The sequence below is a fragment of the Brienomyrus brachyistius genome, chromosome 8 (assembly GCF_023856365.1).
Source record: "Brienomyrus brachyistius isolate T26 chromosome 8, BBRACH_0.4, whole genome shotgun sequence".
NCBI classification, from domain to species: Eukaryota; Metazoa; Chordata; class Actinopteri; order Osteoglossiformes; family Mormyridae; genus Brienomyrus; species Brienomyrus brachyistius.
Window position 1 is genome coordinate 13,463,482 of NC_064540.1, and position 15,390 is coordinate 13,478,871.

Below are 15,390 nucleotides of genomic sequence, written 5' to 3' on the forward strand. Positions count from 1 at the left end.
ATCTATTCAACTCAGTTCTGTGTTATTGTATGTTTACATCCACTCAAAGTACTACCTCATGCGTCATCAGTGAGCTGGTAAACCCATCCATTTTGCTAGAAGTACAGCTAGCATAGCAGGGAGGGAGCTAAAAAGTCAGCGGTTTGCCGGTATTTCATGCTTGAAGTTGCTACACCAACAAGTTGTACAGCTATTTGCAATATCTGCAGTGTTTCAAGGGTTGGTGGTACCACACTAAACAATAACAGAACTAACTTAATCAGATACCTCCCAGATGAAGAACACAATGAGTTAAACCAAACAAAGAAAAGGGGATGATTTGAAGAAGCAGTGAACTTTCTCAGATGGATTGTAAAGATGCAAGACATTTCCCAATAACAGTTTGAAAGCACCAGAAATAACAGAAAAGGTTCTCAAATTCATTATTCTGGATGAGCAACCCCAGACAGCTGCTGAAAATGAGGGCTTAAGAACATAAGAACTTTACAAACGAGAGGAGGCCATTCGGCCCATCAAGCTCGTTTGGGAAGAACTTAACTAATAGCTTAGAGTTCTTAAAATCTTATCTAGCTCTGCTTTAAAGGGACCCATGGTTTTAGCTTGCGCTACACTAGCAGGAAGACTATTCCATACTCTAACTACACGTTGTGTAAAGAAGTGCTTTCTGAAATTCATTTTAAAATGATCTTCTGTTAATTTCAACTTATGACCACAAATTCTAGTATTTAAACTAATATTGAAATAGCCATTTAGCTGAACAGCATCCATACTTGTTAGAATCTTATATACCTGGATCATGTCCCCCTTAGTCTCCTTTGCTCAAGGCTAAACAGATTCAGCTCAGCAAACCTCTCCTCATAAGACATTCCTCTAATACCAGGAAACATTCTCGTAGCCCTACGTTGCACCCTTTCCAAGGCAGCAATGTCCTTCTTAAGGTATGGTGACCAAACCTGCACACAATGTTCTATGTGGGGTCTTGCCAAGGAATCATATAATCGTTGCATCATCTCCCTTGACTTAAACACAAGTAGAGATGTAACCCAACATCCTATTGGGCTTTTTTATTGCTTCCTCACATTGGTGTGAGTGGGACATGGAAGCATCAACATTCACACCGAGATCTTTCTCATACTGTAATCAGCTACCTTTATTTCAGTGGAACCCATAAAATATCAATACTTTATATTTCTGCTCCCTGCATGGATTACCTTACATTTATCTATGTTAAATTTCATCTACAAGGTATCAGCCCAGTCGCTAATTAATTAATTAATTAATTAATTAAATCAGGATCCCGTAGTAGCCTCTCTGTTGCTAGTTTAGTATCTGCTACACAACCCACCTTGGTGTCATCTGTAAATTTAACCAGTTACCTAAATCCATGTTTGTTATGTCTCAGAATGTTATTTGAATCCAGGTAACTGATTGGCCAATAATTTTCTGGATTACCTGCATCAGTTCACCATCACGGACATATTTTTCTGAACCCGCTCCACCTGAGCACTACAAGAAAGTGTGCTAACACATCAAAATAGTTAAAAGATGTACCAGCAATGAACTTCACCAGAAATATCTGGAACTCTGACATGTGCCCATTGTCAATTTGAAGTTCAACGAGGGTTACCAAGTCAGTTGTTTATACTACTTGTGTGAATTGTGACTTAATTGATCAAGTTTGTTTTGTACTGGAATTTTTAATCCTGGCCAATTTGTTTTTGAATTAAAAGGCTAATACGTGAATTGCAATTCCTGTTAATCTTGAAGATTTTTGCCAAGCTGCTGACATGATTATTTATTTTAATAATAAATAATTCAGTAAACTTAAGTGTGTGTGTGTCCCCACAATGTCCCCATAATGTGATTTTTTTTGTTTTTTTCCCTTATAGGGAAAGGTTTCCTGGACCCCATAAAGGAAAACTCTATTTTATAAAAATTAGTGACTGCTATGAAAAAACTAAAAAAAAAACTCTTGTATTTTGCTTGGTTACTTATGGTTATGGTTAGGGCAGGGTGGGGGTTAAGGTTGTCATAGTTAGCGTTAGTATTTTTCCCATAGAAGTGAATGAGCGGGTCCCATAAGGATAGGTATACCCTACGTGTGTGTGTGTGTGTGTGTGTGTGTGTGTGTGTGTGTGTGTGTGTGTGTGTGTGTGTGTGTGTGTGTGTTACATTCTGTTTTACAAAGTTATGAAGGCAGGTCAAGCCTGATGTTCCCATACACACCAAAGAATGATCCTAGTCTCTACATGGAAGACACAGTGAGCCATGCAATGTATCAATTATACACAGGTGTTGTATCGGTACTTGATATTGGCTTGTCCCCAAAGCCCAAGTACCATTATTGGTATATGGATTAAAAAGTCAGATCGCTGCATCCATCTTAGAGAACTCTACTGAAGACTATTGTCCTTTTTGTTCTTATCCATTATATTTCTAATTCAACAGTTTTTCAGATTTCCATCCCCAGATCATTTATAAAAGGAGTAATCAACACCATAGTCAACAAGGGCAGCACTCAGTACTCATTATCTAGTCTTTTTTTGGAAATTAAGAGATTTATTTTTTACATTTAGTAATACAACATATGCTTAGTAAAATAGTGGAGTCCTACTGGGCAAAGAGTTGCAGCAGCAAACCTTACAAAAAGCTTACAAAAGTAGCGAAAACTTGGGGTCAGAGAGCAGGTCAGCCATTATCAATGGCATGAAGTGACACTTATTCAATAGCCCAGCAGCAATACAATAACGATGCCAGCAAAGGACCGGAACCAACATATGGTCACAGATCCCCATCCCACCGTCCCCACCTCAACAGACATTACTACAAGCCTGCAAAGATATAGGAAGATACAGGCACTCTTTGCTCCTGTGACACAAGACCGAGATGGGCTTAGGGTTAGGAGCTAGAGGAGTTGTTACTTTGACATGTAATATAAGATACAGGCACTCTTGGCCAGGCCTACCTCAGTGAGGTGCGGGTTGGGATTGAAGCCGCACTGGCCGCACACCACCTGGCGGCACTGGGTACAGGTGTTGCTGCTGTCTGCCTTCAGGTCCGCCGTCTTGCACACAGGGCACAGGTTGCTGCTGGGCATGGGAGCAATCTGCGGCACAGTGTACGGCGAAGCTGGTGCACTTCCGCCTCCATCGGATGCTGAGGGAGTCTTCCCACCCTTATCAGCTTGGGTCTGGGGAGCGCCCTGTTTCGCCGCAGGGGGCTGTTTGTTCAGGGCCTGCCTTCCTGCCCCCGCTCCTCCATCCCCTCCGCTGGGCTGAGGTTTCTTCGCAGGTACACTGCAATGGTGAGACACTTGGGTCAGATGATGCTGACAGCCTCCACACTTCCACCACCCATGCTGAGCCTCTGCACCCCCACCACCCATGCTGAGCTTCTGCACCCCCACCACCCATGCTGAGCCTCTGCACTCCCACTATAAATGCTAAACCTCCACAGCTCCGCCAACCATGTTGAGCCTCTACACCCTGACTAACTATGTGAAAACTCTGCTACAGGCAAAATAACAATAATGCTATTCACCTCGAAATATTCGATTAGCACCAATATGCACAAGTCAGCATTTCAATATGTGTAAAATGAGGATAACTTTCTAGGAGAAATTGCTCACAATTGTTCAGCAGGTATAATTAGACTGGTACACTTTTAAAGAAAGAAGTATTTCCATTACTGTTTCATACACTGCCCAGCCACAAAGAAGTCGCCGTTTGAATTTATATCAGCAAATACTTAAGAGCCAATGACTGGATCATTATTACAGCTCAGCAACGTTATGCAGCAGTAAAGTAAAGTCAGCTGAGTACCTGAATCTACTGACTGGCCAGGTTACACCTCCATCCATCAGCAATGAATGTTTGTATTCCCTGTTGGCATGGGCACATTCCAGCACAAGAATGCCAAGATTCATTGGGTTCCAATTGTCAAAGAGTGGTTCAGGGAGCGTGAGGAAGCATTTTCATGTATGACTTGGTCACCACAGAGTTGTGACCTTAACCTCACTGAAGTTCTTTGGGACGTGCTGAAGGAGGCTTTATGGAGCTTCAACTCACTTGTCAGTACAGGATCTTGGTGAGAAATGAAGGCAATTCTGGATGAAAATAAAGGGTGAGATGTTGCATAAGCTTGTGGAAACAATGGCATGACAAATGTCCGCCAAAATCAAAGCTAAAGGTGGTCCAACGAAAAATTCAATGGCGACTTTTATTTTTTGATCAGTCTAGGTATTAAAAATACTACACGCACCAAAGTTGGCAGAGTTCATTCAGTCCAACAGGACTCAGACACTCTCAGCATTGCTGTGCTGGTTGACACAGGTCAGCAGGTGTACTAGTAAATTTCACACTGTACTGTACTTCTCAGCCTATTTCGCAGGCCTCTTCCGGTATATTTCCTGATAATCATGCCCTGCCTCTCTGAGCTCCCAGTCAGACTAGCCGAAGAGCCCTATGTTGCACACGCATATGCGGGGCTGCTGCTTTATCTGTCACGTCAGTTACCATGCATCCACAAAATCAAGCGCATATGAGTAAGACAGGGGAGGAGGGGCTTCAGGGCTGGAGAGCCATGTGACTGGGGTTTTTCCTGTCAATTCCTACCACATGTTCCTTGCTTATGTCTGATTTAATTGATGGATTCATTCCTTTTCAGACTACCTGTCCCAATCCTGATGCTCTGTTTCACATAGCACCAGAATTTCTCCCTGGGATGTTTCAGGTTTACCTTATGTTAAATTCCTGACGCCTTACTTTAAGCCTAGTACTTGTGAGCTTTTTCATTTTATATTTTATCAAATTGGAATTTTCTTTTTGGGAAATTACTAGTATATTTATTTTAATTAAGTCATTAGGAGTTCAGTCTATTTTTGTAAAAATATGTTTATTTAGTAATTAGCAATGGCTGATTTTAATAAGCAATGCTTGGAGTGGGATACATTATACATACATTCATTTAATTAGTAGACACTTGTGTCCAAAGCAACAGACAAACTGTGGAAAGCAACAGCAATATGATAACTCTGCTACTCATGAGAATCAAACCCATGACCTTCCAGACTCTGGCAAAGATACCTAAGCCGCTGAGCTACACACCGCCAGTATCTATGAAAAACAATCCTGAGCACGTATATGCATGTATTACGGGATCTCCATTGTGACTCAACAGCTAGTCAGGCATAAGGGACTCTCCTGCTTGGACAATCCACACGATTACAGCTACACTACAACCGCAGAAAGCCATAAGCAAACTGATACATTTCTCCGTTAAAGGTTGAGATAAATAGCTATTGCTGTCTTTTACTGGCTGCGCAGCATCTTTTGACAATGGCTTAGAAGCACCATAGTTATAGTGATTATAATAAATGATTGTTATATGCCCTCAAGAAAAGTGCCGGAGCAGCCAGGAGAAACTGCACACAAATCTTTAACAATATTAAAGATAGTTAGTTCAAATCAAATAAATGCATTTTAATCAGTGACTCTGTGTTCAAAAACTTATGCTTGACACAAACAGGTCAAATTTCGCACTTTGAATCAATGCTTGGTTTAACTGTGTAGTAACCAATGAGGTAACCAATACAAACCAACTAGCTATGATTAATGTAGCATGATGTCTACAAATAGTTTTTTTTGAAGCTTTATTTCTCTAACTACTATTAAAACATTTTCCTAAATTTATGTTTAAACCAGGAATTAATGCATGAATGCTGCTAATCTCAAGTATCCAGCATAATGACTCCACCAGGCCGCAAAGATGCAAATACCAGTGATCTAACCAGTAAACCACACAAAGAGCCTTAGTCGAAAGCCTAAACAAAATGACTCAAAACCAGCGTAACATAGAACAATGTAAGGATTTTAAGTTAATTTTAAAAGTAAAATTATTCTGTGTTGCACATAGTGGTTTATACAACAGAAAATGTATAAAAACAACAGGGATCCAGCACTGCTGCTTTAGAACATCTCAAACTCCAATATCTACCACGGGAACCTTTCCTCCGACTCATTTAGTATCTCTTCACTTGGTTTCCATTGCAATATTTAGAACCGCATATGAGATGGTTAAACATGCTTAGAGAAATCTCAGGCTAAATGGGGTAACTGGTAGGGAGATGGAGCACCCAGTGGTGTAGCTGGAGCCAAAGAAGAGAACCTTCTAGACCCCAAGACACTGCACTACTCCTAGAAAGCAATGCTGAGCACCGGGTTGGTTTTTGTCTTTTGATTCAGTTGATGCTAAATACCATAACGTACATTACAGCAACAGGAGCTAAAATTAAAAACAATAAAAATCACAAAACTAGGGCTGTCACTATCAATTATATTAATAATCGAGTAATCTACTGATTAATCTGACGATTCATCAAGTAATTCTTTATATATAATATAATATAATGCAAGGCAGGAACCAACCACATACTGCAGAGTGCACACTCAGTCACACATGCAGTCAATCTGCAGCAGATCCGCCACACGCACACACATGGAGACCATGCAAACTTCACACACCAGGTGTGCCACTGTACTGCTAGGCATGCGCAATATGCAATGTTAAAATCAACATGCATTTCATGCACATACAATTTTCACATTGTGATAGCCTGCAATAATCTGCTGGGTTCAAACAATCAATAAGTTACGCTAACTTTCCACTTAGTCAAAGGAAACTAAATTTGCGCTTGGCAATTTTGACCTTATCACCCTAACGTCCCTTAACAGTTGTAATATACATTAATAACAAACATTGTATAATAACAAACATTATAATTGTATAATCATGTAATGTTTGTTATTAATGTATAATGTATAGCTGTTAAAGGATGTTAGGGCTTTAAGGTATACTTGCGTGCTGCTAATGAATGTTCTACGAATGCATTATGAAGGTGCACTTAATGTAAAGTGTTACCAAATATTTTCATTGACGATTTTAATAGTCGAGTAATCAAGTTTAATCGAGCAATCGTTTGCAGCTCTACACATAACATAGAGAGAATCACTAGAGGTGTGAGTGTCTGTTTTTAGAAGGCGATACCTGGTCAGAGGTATGTAGGCCACTGAAAGTCTGAATTTCTCACCAGTGGTGAAAAAACAAGAATCATCTCTGTTTTACTTTGCTTGATTCTGTAGCTTGGCTTCATAATAACTGCTGAAGTACTATTTCACTGCTTTGCTACGTCTCCATCCATCTGTGTCTCGAAGGGAACTAATAATCACATGCGACTGACAAAAAAGAATCACAGTGGATTCTCTCTCCCATTCATGTCAAATTATGAGCAAATAATTAGCAGAAGCAATTAAATCCAACTGGGAACCTCTCCTGTCATAAAAGCAACGTCTGCTGTGTTATTCTCCAAGCAATCCCAGAGAGCGCTTCCCTGTTACATGTGCGGCGCTTCAGGATAAATTAAAACAGTGTGACTGTGAGTCACAGAACAGCATCTGTGCTGTTTTCTTCTTCAGTACAGAAAGAAACACTTGAAAATAGGACATATAGACACTAGTTATTTCCTTACTTCCTTAAATACATTTTCAGTGGTATCTATTTGCTTTGTATAGCTATTTACACAGTGCCAAACCCAAATGGTGGAAAAAAATATATATACATGAATTGTTTTCACATTTCTCAAGATGTACTAACACATATATTTGTACTTGTTTAGCATAAACCTTTAAATTGAATATGTGCCTGCTGATCTTGTTGTTCACATAAGGAAGTATCCAAACTGCTCTACATAAAACAGCTAGCAGCATTAGATATTGTTTATACACCCTTTTCAAGAGTACTTGTGAGAAGAAAGCAGCAAATCCATAATGTTCTGGCTATAGCTCTGTGCTTGGCATCACTACCTGATCTTCCCAATACAGCACAATCCCTGAAAACAGCATCCAGAGTCTGCCTACCTATTATGGCTGTTCACACTGTAAAGCTGCCCAGGACACACAGGCTGTAGAGTGGCCTGGTTACAGGGCAGCTTCCGAAAGAAGCTCCACTAACATCACAGCTTCGCAGGGAGGCTGGCATTTACATGGAGGTGGGCTGCCGCACACTGAAAACCTCACATGCACACACACATACACACACACACACACACACACACAGATACTGGGACTCACTCAGACAGTACCTCTCTCACTCACACACACACACAAAGATACCGGGGCATCCCTGTACTCCCTCACTCACTAAGTCACAGCCATACATACACACACTCGCTCAAAGAGAACCATTTACCACTATATCTTGAAGACAAAAAAAATGACTGAAGCATGTACCTATAGTCACCAAATAAACAAACACATAAGAAACTAAAGTATATCATTTTATTAGCCCTTCATGTACTTTTCTAGAGAGGCTTAGCAGGCAGCCCTGCTGCCTTTGCCCTCTTGGATTTGGAATTATGCTTTTTCACATTTCATTACAATATATCACATCATTCATTCATTCAGCCATTAATTTACCAGATGCTCATACCTAAAGCTACATACAGTTGAGAAAGCAGGATCAGACAATCCCATGAGCAACCATGAATGAATGAATGAAAGTTACATTATAGTGCTCTTACAAACACCCAAAGAATATTACAGAACTAATAGGGAGTCACTTCAACCACCACCACTGTGTAGCACCCACTTGGATAAAGCAACACAGCCATTCTGCAGCAGTACGGTCACCACACATTAGCTAAGGCAGTGAAGGAAAAGAAATTCGCCAGTTAGATGCAGGGGAAGATTAGGAGACCAGATTGATAGGGCCGAAGTAGGAAATTTTAGCCAGGACATCAGGGTGCCACCCATACTCTTGGGGTCCTTCATGACCTCAGAGAGTCAGGACCTCGGTTTTATGTCTTATCAGAAGGAGGGCACCATTTTTACAGCACAGTGACCCCGTCACTGCACTGGGCCATTGGGATCCAAACAGACCACAGGATGGGTTTCCCTGTTGGCCACATCAACACCTCTTCCAGCAGCAAACCAGCTTTCCTAGTTGGTCTCCCATCGAAGTACAGGCCAGGCCCAAACCAGCTTGGATACAGGTAGATTATCTAGTCTCATCTGTAGGTGGTATGGCTGCTGGCAAACTATGGGCTAAGAGCCTTGCTCAACACATGGTACATGAAAAGGAATAACGAATATACAGATGTGAGTTCTCAGGAAAACAAGACTCCTAATGACAAAACACTATCTGCAGCTTACTGACAACTGGTGGATATGTTACGTAAACCATTCAACTTTAAAATTATGCACAAGATAACAGCAGACCTCTCCCCTCAAACTTTCAGCTTTTAGTTCGATTTAAGTGCTGCGCCTCTCCCCCGCCTTATAAATTCAGTTGACCCTCCCGGACACCTGCCGCGTCACTGCATTTCAGCTTGTGCACTCTCATGCATGTCTACAGAAACATTCCTTGCGCTTCCTCACTGTCACACACGCTGGCACTTATGCAGCGATGTACCCAACTGGTTGGCCTCATTCAGGGAGGATGGAGGGGGCCGTTTGTGACATTTCGCTTTCCCAGCGGTGCCTGTGGATTCATTAATTATGGCGCGGATGCAGATGGCAAGGTTTCCCCTCAGCAAATACCGTGTTCTTAACCATGGTATCTTTTTACAGATAAAGCATCTGGGTGCTGTGTGTTCCAGGAAAGTCTACATATCATGACTGGATTTTGATGACAGCCTAAAGAGATCTTCAAATGGCATAATTGTCTTCTCTAAGAAATACTGAATACTCCAAAGACCAAATGTAATATGTACTTCTGTGCTTAACTTAACACTGCCATCATTTTTGGGACCAAATATTTTACTATCAGGTAATTATTATGGATGAGTTTTCACTATCAAACATTCAAAAAGCACAGAACCAAAAAATCTTAACAGTATTGTGAGCAGTAGTGATTTGTAAGTCCTCTAAGCTGTGGTTTATTCCTTCAGAAGCTCAAAGTGTGGCAAAACTAAATAAATAGCTGCCCAAAGCATAATAAAAATTATTGTGTCCTTTATTGGACACTAGAGCTATCACTTCAATTTAATTTCAGTATTAAGACTATTTTTAAGGTTTTAAATAATCCTTTTGCAGCAAAGTGTGATGTCTCATTTTGTAACAGATATGCAGTGTGAATATGAACACTGTATGTTATATGCATGCAATTGTCACACAGCAAGGACTGCAGCAGCTGGCTGGGTTGAGGCCGCTTATTATCTACTATATGTTAGTCTAATGTTTGTGTGACTTTTGCATGAGCTTTCTAAGCCAATCATAATCATTAATGCCCTTTGTATTGGATTCAGTCGTAGCTAGAGCGATGCGTTGGTGAGAATTATAACAAAAATGAGTGAGGAGGAGAAAGTCTAGGAACAAGAAACAAGAGCTCCTCACCCAAGACATCCCTCTCCCGCTGTACGGAAATGTGCTGGATTCCACAGAGATGATATTCAGCAAAAACAAGTACTGTGGTGCCACTGCTGTGCGTCTGCTGGCTAAACTGGCAGCGACACCAACTGATGTCTTCATTTATGTCTTACAATTCAGTTGTCAGACTTAAACCAGAATGTGAGCGAACTACTTTCTTGCCTTTCCCACTAAAGACAGACTCCAGCAGTAGATGATATCTTTGCTATAACTTATTTTGGGTAAACAACTCCTTTGTTTGTTTTAGAAATATTGCAATATTTACCACAAAAACATCAAATATTGCAATTTTGTTTTTTTTCCAGTATCATTCTATTTTCTATGGAATTAAAATAATGGAATCGCCTATAAGCCAGAGAAGTGTTGTTAGAATTGTGTGGTCACCATTCGCCATAAGTGCCCGAGGCACAGGCTATTAGACATTGTGTGTTACTGCACTTCAGCTACCTCTTCAGTTTAATTTAATTTCAGTTTGCATTTGATTTATTCAAGCTACCTTTTAATATCTACATCATTCTTTGTAGTAATGGATAACATCAAATTATGCATAGAAAGAAAGAGACATTTTGATCCATGCATTATTTTTTCCATGTGTGGTGGGTGGGGGGGTCGGGGGGGGCTTAATTAAATATTATTCAAACAATTACTGGCGAAATTGAACCAGTAATTCTGCCTGAAACGCACATCCCTATTAATTATATATTTTTTTGCTCACCAACAATTCCTTCCTTAAACAAAAGCTGATTTTGAAACAATTAATACATATTTTTCTCTACTGCCACAACTACTGTCTTCTGAACTCTTCTCACTCAAGACCAAATCTCTTCCTGTTGAGTTTCTTGTTAAGTTTAGTCTGCAGTTTTGTCAGTCTTTTGCTTGTAACTCACTTACCACATGCAGCCTGTAAGTTAGTCTAATAACTTTTAAAACCGTGTCATTTCCAAGGGTGAATATCTCATTAACAAAAGCATGGGGATATTAATAGCATAAGCATCCATGCTTCAAAGAAATCCTTCCGGAATACTTTCTCACAGCCGTGAATCATGAGGTAGTAGCTTTTACAAGCCACCGGGTCATTTCTGCAGCTGCTTAGAGTAGCTCTCAGGAATGAGTCCAAATCCAGGGTCATCGTGACTGAGTGAGAAATCACAAGTATACTGTGATGATGACAATTTATTAGAATTAGAATTCTTTCTCAGTATATATTCTGTTAACATAAACTGCATACCTGTGCTGATGATAGCAAACAGACTTATATTTAAGATATTTCATATATAGAGTAATACTAGCAGTAATGAGATGACATGTAAACAAGGGGAAACTCTCCATCAGCAGCGCAGGCAGGGAATCCTGTGTTTCGATGTTCAGCTGCAGGAAGATTGACCCGAGTGGAGTCTCCATGCTCTGCCCTCTGTACGGCGGTTCCCAAAGATCAGCAGCTTGATATGAGTTTTGAATGAGTTTAGTTTGAATGAATGAGTTAATGCAAGTGGCGAATGCTTTAAATGGCCCACAATTTTTCTCCCTCTGGCAACAGCGACACGTAAACTTCGTTGCGATAGCAGCCTCTCCTGCACAACAAGCTGTTGCAAGTGCACAAAACAGTCCAAGCTAGTGCCTCCCAAATTATCCTTTGCTTATTTCATATTACTCGTGTTGTCTTGCACAATTACGTGCGTGTTTTGTGTTACGACTTGCTTTTAAAAGCAAAAAAATACTTCCAGATCATCACCATCTTATCTGATGTTCTTACGCTCCTCCTGCTGCAAAGGGTATGTGCATGACATCACAGCAGGCGGAAGTAGCTGTGCTCACACCCACTGAGTGGCAAAAAAACTAAGTGGCAGTGTCAGTGTTCAGCAGGAATGCCACAAAAAGCCTAAAATGGGAAAGAACTGTTGTGCGATTGATAGTACAAATCGATTGAACGGGAAATAGGAGATATGTTTTTGCAGATTCGGACATGGATCGGTCACATATGGCCAATACCCAATCCGTCTAATAGGTATGGATCAGTGTCAATAACAATTGGCAATTTCTACATGCAATATCTGCATGTTCAGTGAAGTGCTATATAAGCACCACTCCTCCATACTCCAGATCTTCTGTAACTCTCCTACCACTCTACCATGATTTAACCACCATTAGCCCACCTTTGCCTCTCAATTCTGCATCTTCACAAACCACACTGAGGTGCTTTAGGGAAGATTCCGGAGTCCTGGCATTATTGCATTGTGCTTGAGAGTAACTAATCTATCACACATATGAAGACAGCACAAAGCAAGGCTTATTTCTGGCTCCTCGCTTAAAATCGCCGCGAAGGGCTTCATCACAACAGTCACATCCTTATCAGCAAGGGCTGCAAAGCTGGTGAAGGGGATGATTTAGGTTAGCAGGCAACAAAAGCCTCAAGACAGAACCGGCATTAAGTCCAACTCAGAGTGTAGGGAAATCTAGCCTAATCCAGCACATTTTAAAATTCCCATAAGTATTAACAAAAGTTTTCTGTGTTTTTGGATAATACCTTGCTCTGGAAACAGCCGAGAACAATGTAATATACTTTGTTAAAAGATTTATAATATGCAAATGATAAGGTATTTTATTCCTAAAAGCACTTCCAAGGCTATGAGTTTTTAATCACGGGATCTTGGTTTAGGCCTTATACTTTGTGGATTCTGTTTAATCAAAAACCTCCACAGCGTTTTACTTCTGAGCAGTATGCCTTCTCCCCCATTTGTCGACCTAAGCTACCTACTACAGCTGTGAACACCAGCTATCAGTGAGGGTTTGGGGGATCACTAGACTCAACTGCAGCAGCACTACACACGCTACACCATATCAGTCATTTTTATAGCTGTGGAGGGGTTTCACAAAATCACATAAAAGGTAAAAAATGAAAGTATATTAATAGCACAACATGTGCAGTTGAATTTGGGCCACTACTGACACCTGTAGAGCTCAGTCAGGCTGCTCTACTAACACTGGAAGTTATGGCTAAGCCACTGTCCAAGACGCCCCCCTGCCTTGGAAAAACCACCAAGCCACATTTGTTTAAGCATTATTGTAGTACCTGAAAAACTTTAATAACCATCCATCCACGATCTCCCGCTTATCCAAGGTCGGGTGGCAGTAGCAGCAGTCGAAGCAGGGATGCCCAGACCTCCCACTCCCCAACCACCTCCTCCAGCTCCACTGAGAGAATAGCAAAGCATTCCCAGGCCAGCCGAGAGAAAAAAATCTCTCTAGAGTGTCCTGGGTCCGTCCGGGGTCTCTTCCCAGTTGGAATACCCGAAACACGTCCCCAGGAAACCTTCCAGGAGGCATCCTAGATAGATGCCTTCAGATTTTAATAACAAATAAACCAAAAACACACAAAACATGAATACTAGTGGTAGTTGCATTGCAATGCCAGTCATGGTGGAATACCAGATGGCATAAAAATGTTGCATAAAAACTGTGAAGTAAGCACATCATAGCTTGGGAAAAGGTCTATCCGTATGTCCCGTGCATGGTATATAGGATCTGCTACCTAAAAATGGAACTGCTGCACCATCCACACAGCCTTGTCAAGAAAGGGTGTGCATTTTCTCTACAACACCACCAGCAGACACCGGCCGGCCTTATCCTTCCATCCCACCTGCGACAGTGCAAGTGTGCAGGTGAGCACATCCCTCAGAGTCTCAGCCATTTAGCATCCATCCGGAAATCCACACTCTAAACACCGCTAGGGGAAAGACTGTGCTCCATTCACTCTTGAAGAAATAGATATTTTTATTGCTCTGCGACGTTGCTATTAATAGGTCATATACAACTACCATACATAAAGGTCTAGTTATCTGTGCCGGGCAGCGGTAACGTGTCAAATATTTACTGTGACATCATACTCCTTTTTAAATTTTAATTAGTGCAGCCCAGTATTGGGAGAGCTTGTGCCATTCTCACAAAATACTGATATGCATTACATAACTAAAAGATCCGCTACGATATTTTTCAGATAACAACTGATTCTTTTAATTTACTGCATATACATTATCCATCAGTCGAATACAAAAAATTAAATTTTTTCTACGAAAAGTGACATCTAGTTCATGATTATGCCGGGTTGTTCTAATGTTTTTATTGATATTTTTGTCTTGCAATTCGACTTTCTTTGTAAAGAATATGTTACATCTAGCAACAAATGACCCGCGCCAATGCTATAACTCTACAAATGTCTGCAGATGGTGATACACACAGACTGGGAACAGCGGCGGGTATACGGTGTGTCGGGCAGCGATCCAGGTACAAATCAGTTTTTTCACACCCCTCCAGGCCAAGCAGAATAGCGACCATTTCAACTTCAGTGAACCTCCACGAGAAGCCATATCACAGTTACAACTGCAAACCGCTCCAAAATGCAGAGGCAGCGTGCATGTCATCCTATACTCTCAGGTTGTTTAGCAAACATCGAATGCAAATATGTAAGATCGCAATAGACTGTCACCGACCAATACCATGAATCAAATATTCTTTATGTTAAATAGTAGTTTTTAAAGATTGTGCTATCAATATAACAAACTGAAAATAAACTGTACAAGCATCTTTTGGCACTGAAACTCAAACCATTGCAATTGTCGGGGGGGGGGGGGGGGGTTACAATGAATATCTGTAGAGAAATGTTTACATTGTTTATTTTGTTACCTTTTAACTCCCGGGCCGCCTCCTGCCGCTCTCACACCGGCCGGCGCACCGTTACTCGGCTTCACTTGCTGTCCAGAGCCCGGTGGTGCTGAACCAGAAGCAGGAGCGCCCGTCCTGGTGGGTGTGGGAGCCGACTGCCCGGGTTGGCCGCCCCCCTCCTGACTGGCTTCATTCCCCATGCTCACCCAAGAGCAAAGGGGCGAGTTAAACGATGCGTGTCAGCGATTTATCACCGTTAAATAAAAGCACAGATAATTTAGCGTCGCTCCTCTTCCGCCATCATCACCGA

At 41.2% G+C, this 15,390-nt stretch overlaps 1 protein-coding gene across 10 annotated transcripts in view; it reads right to left on the reverse strand.

Annotated features, from left to right (window-relative positions):
• Window positions 1-15,390, reverse strand: part of LOC125746972 (protein bassoon-like) — an 89,800-nt gene extending 74,410 nt beyond the window's left edge. For all 10 annotated transcript variants that reach the window (XR_007399118.1, XR_007399117.1, XR_007399122.1 and 7 more), the window contains exons 1-2: window positions 15,102-15,390; window positions 2,966-3,296 (exon numbers count right to left, since the gene is read on the reverse strand). Coding sequence is in view for 1 of the 10 variants with exons in the window: in XM_049021571.1 (XP_048877528.1) it covers window positions 2,966-3,296; window positions 15,102-15,280 (510 nt within the window). In the remaining 9 variants the exon portion in view is untranslated. The remainder of the gene's footprint in view (window positions 1-2,965; window positions 3,297-15,101) is intronic.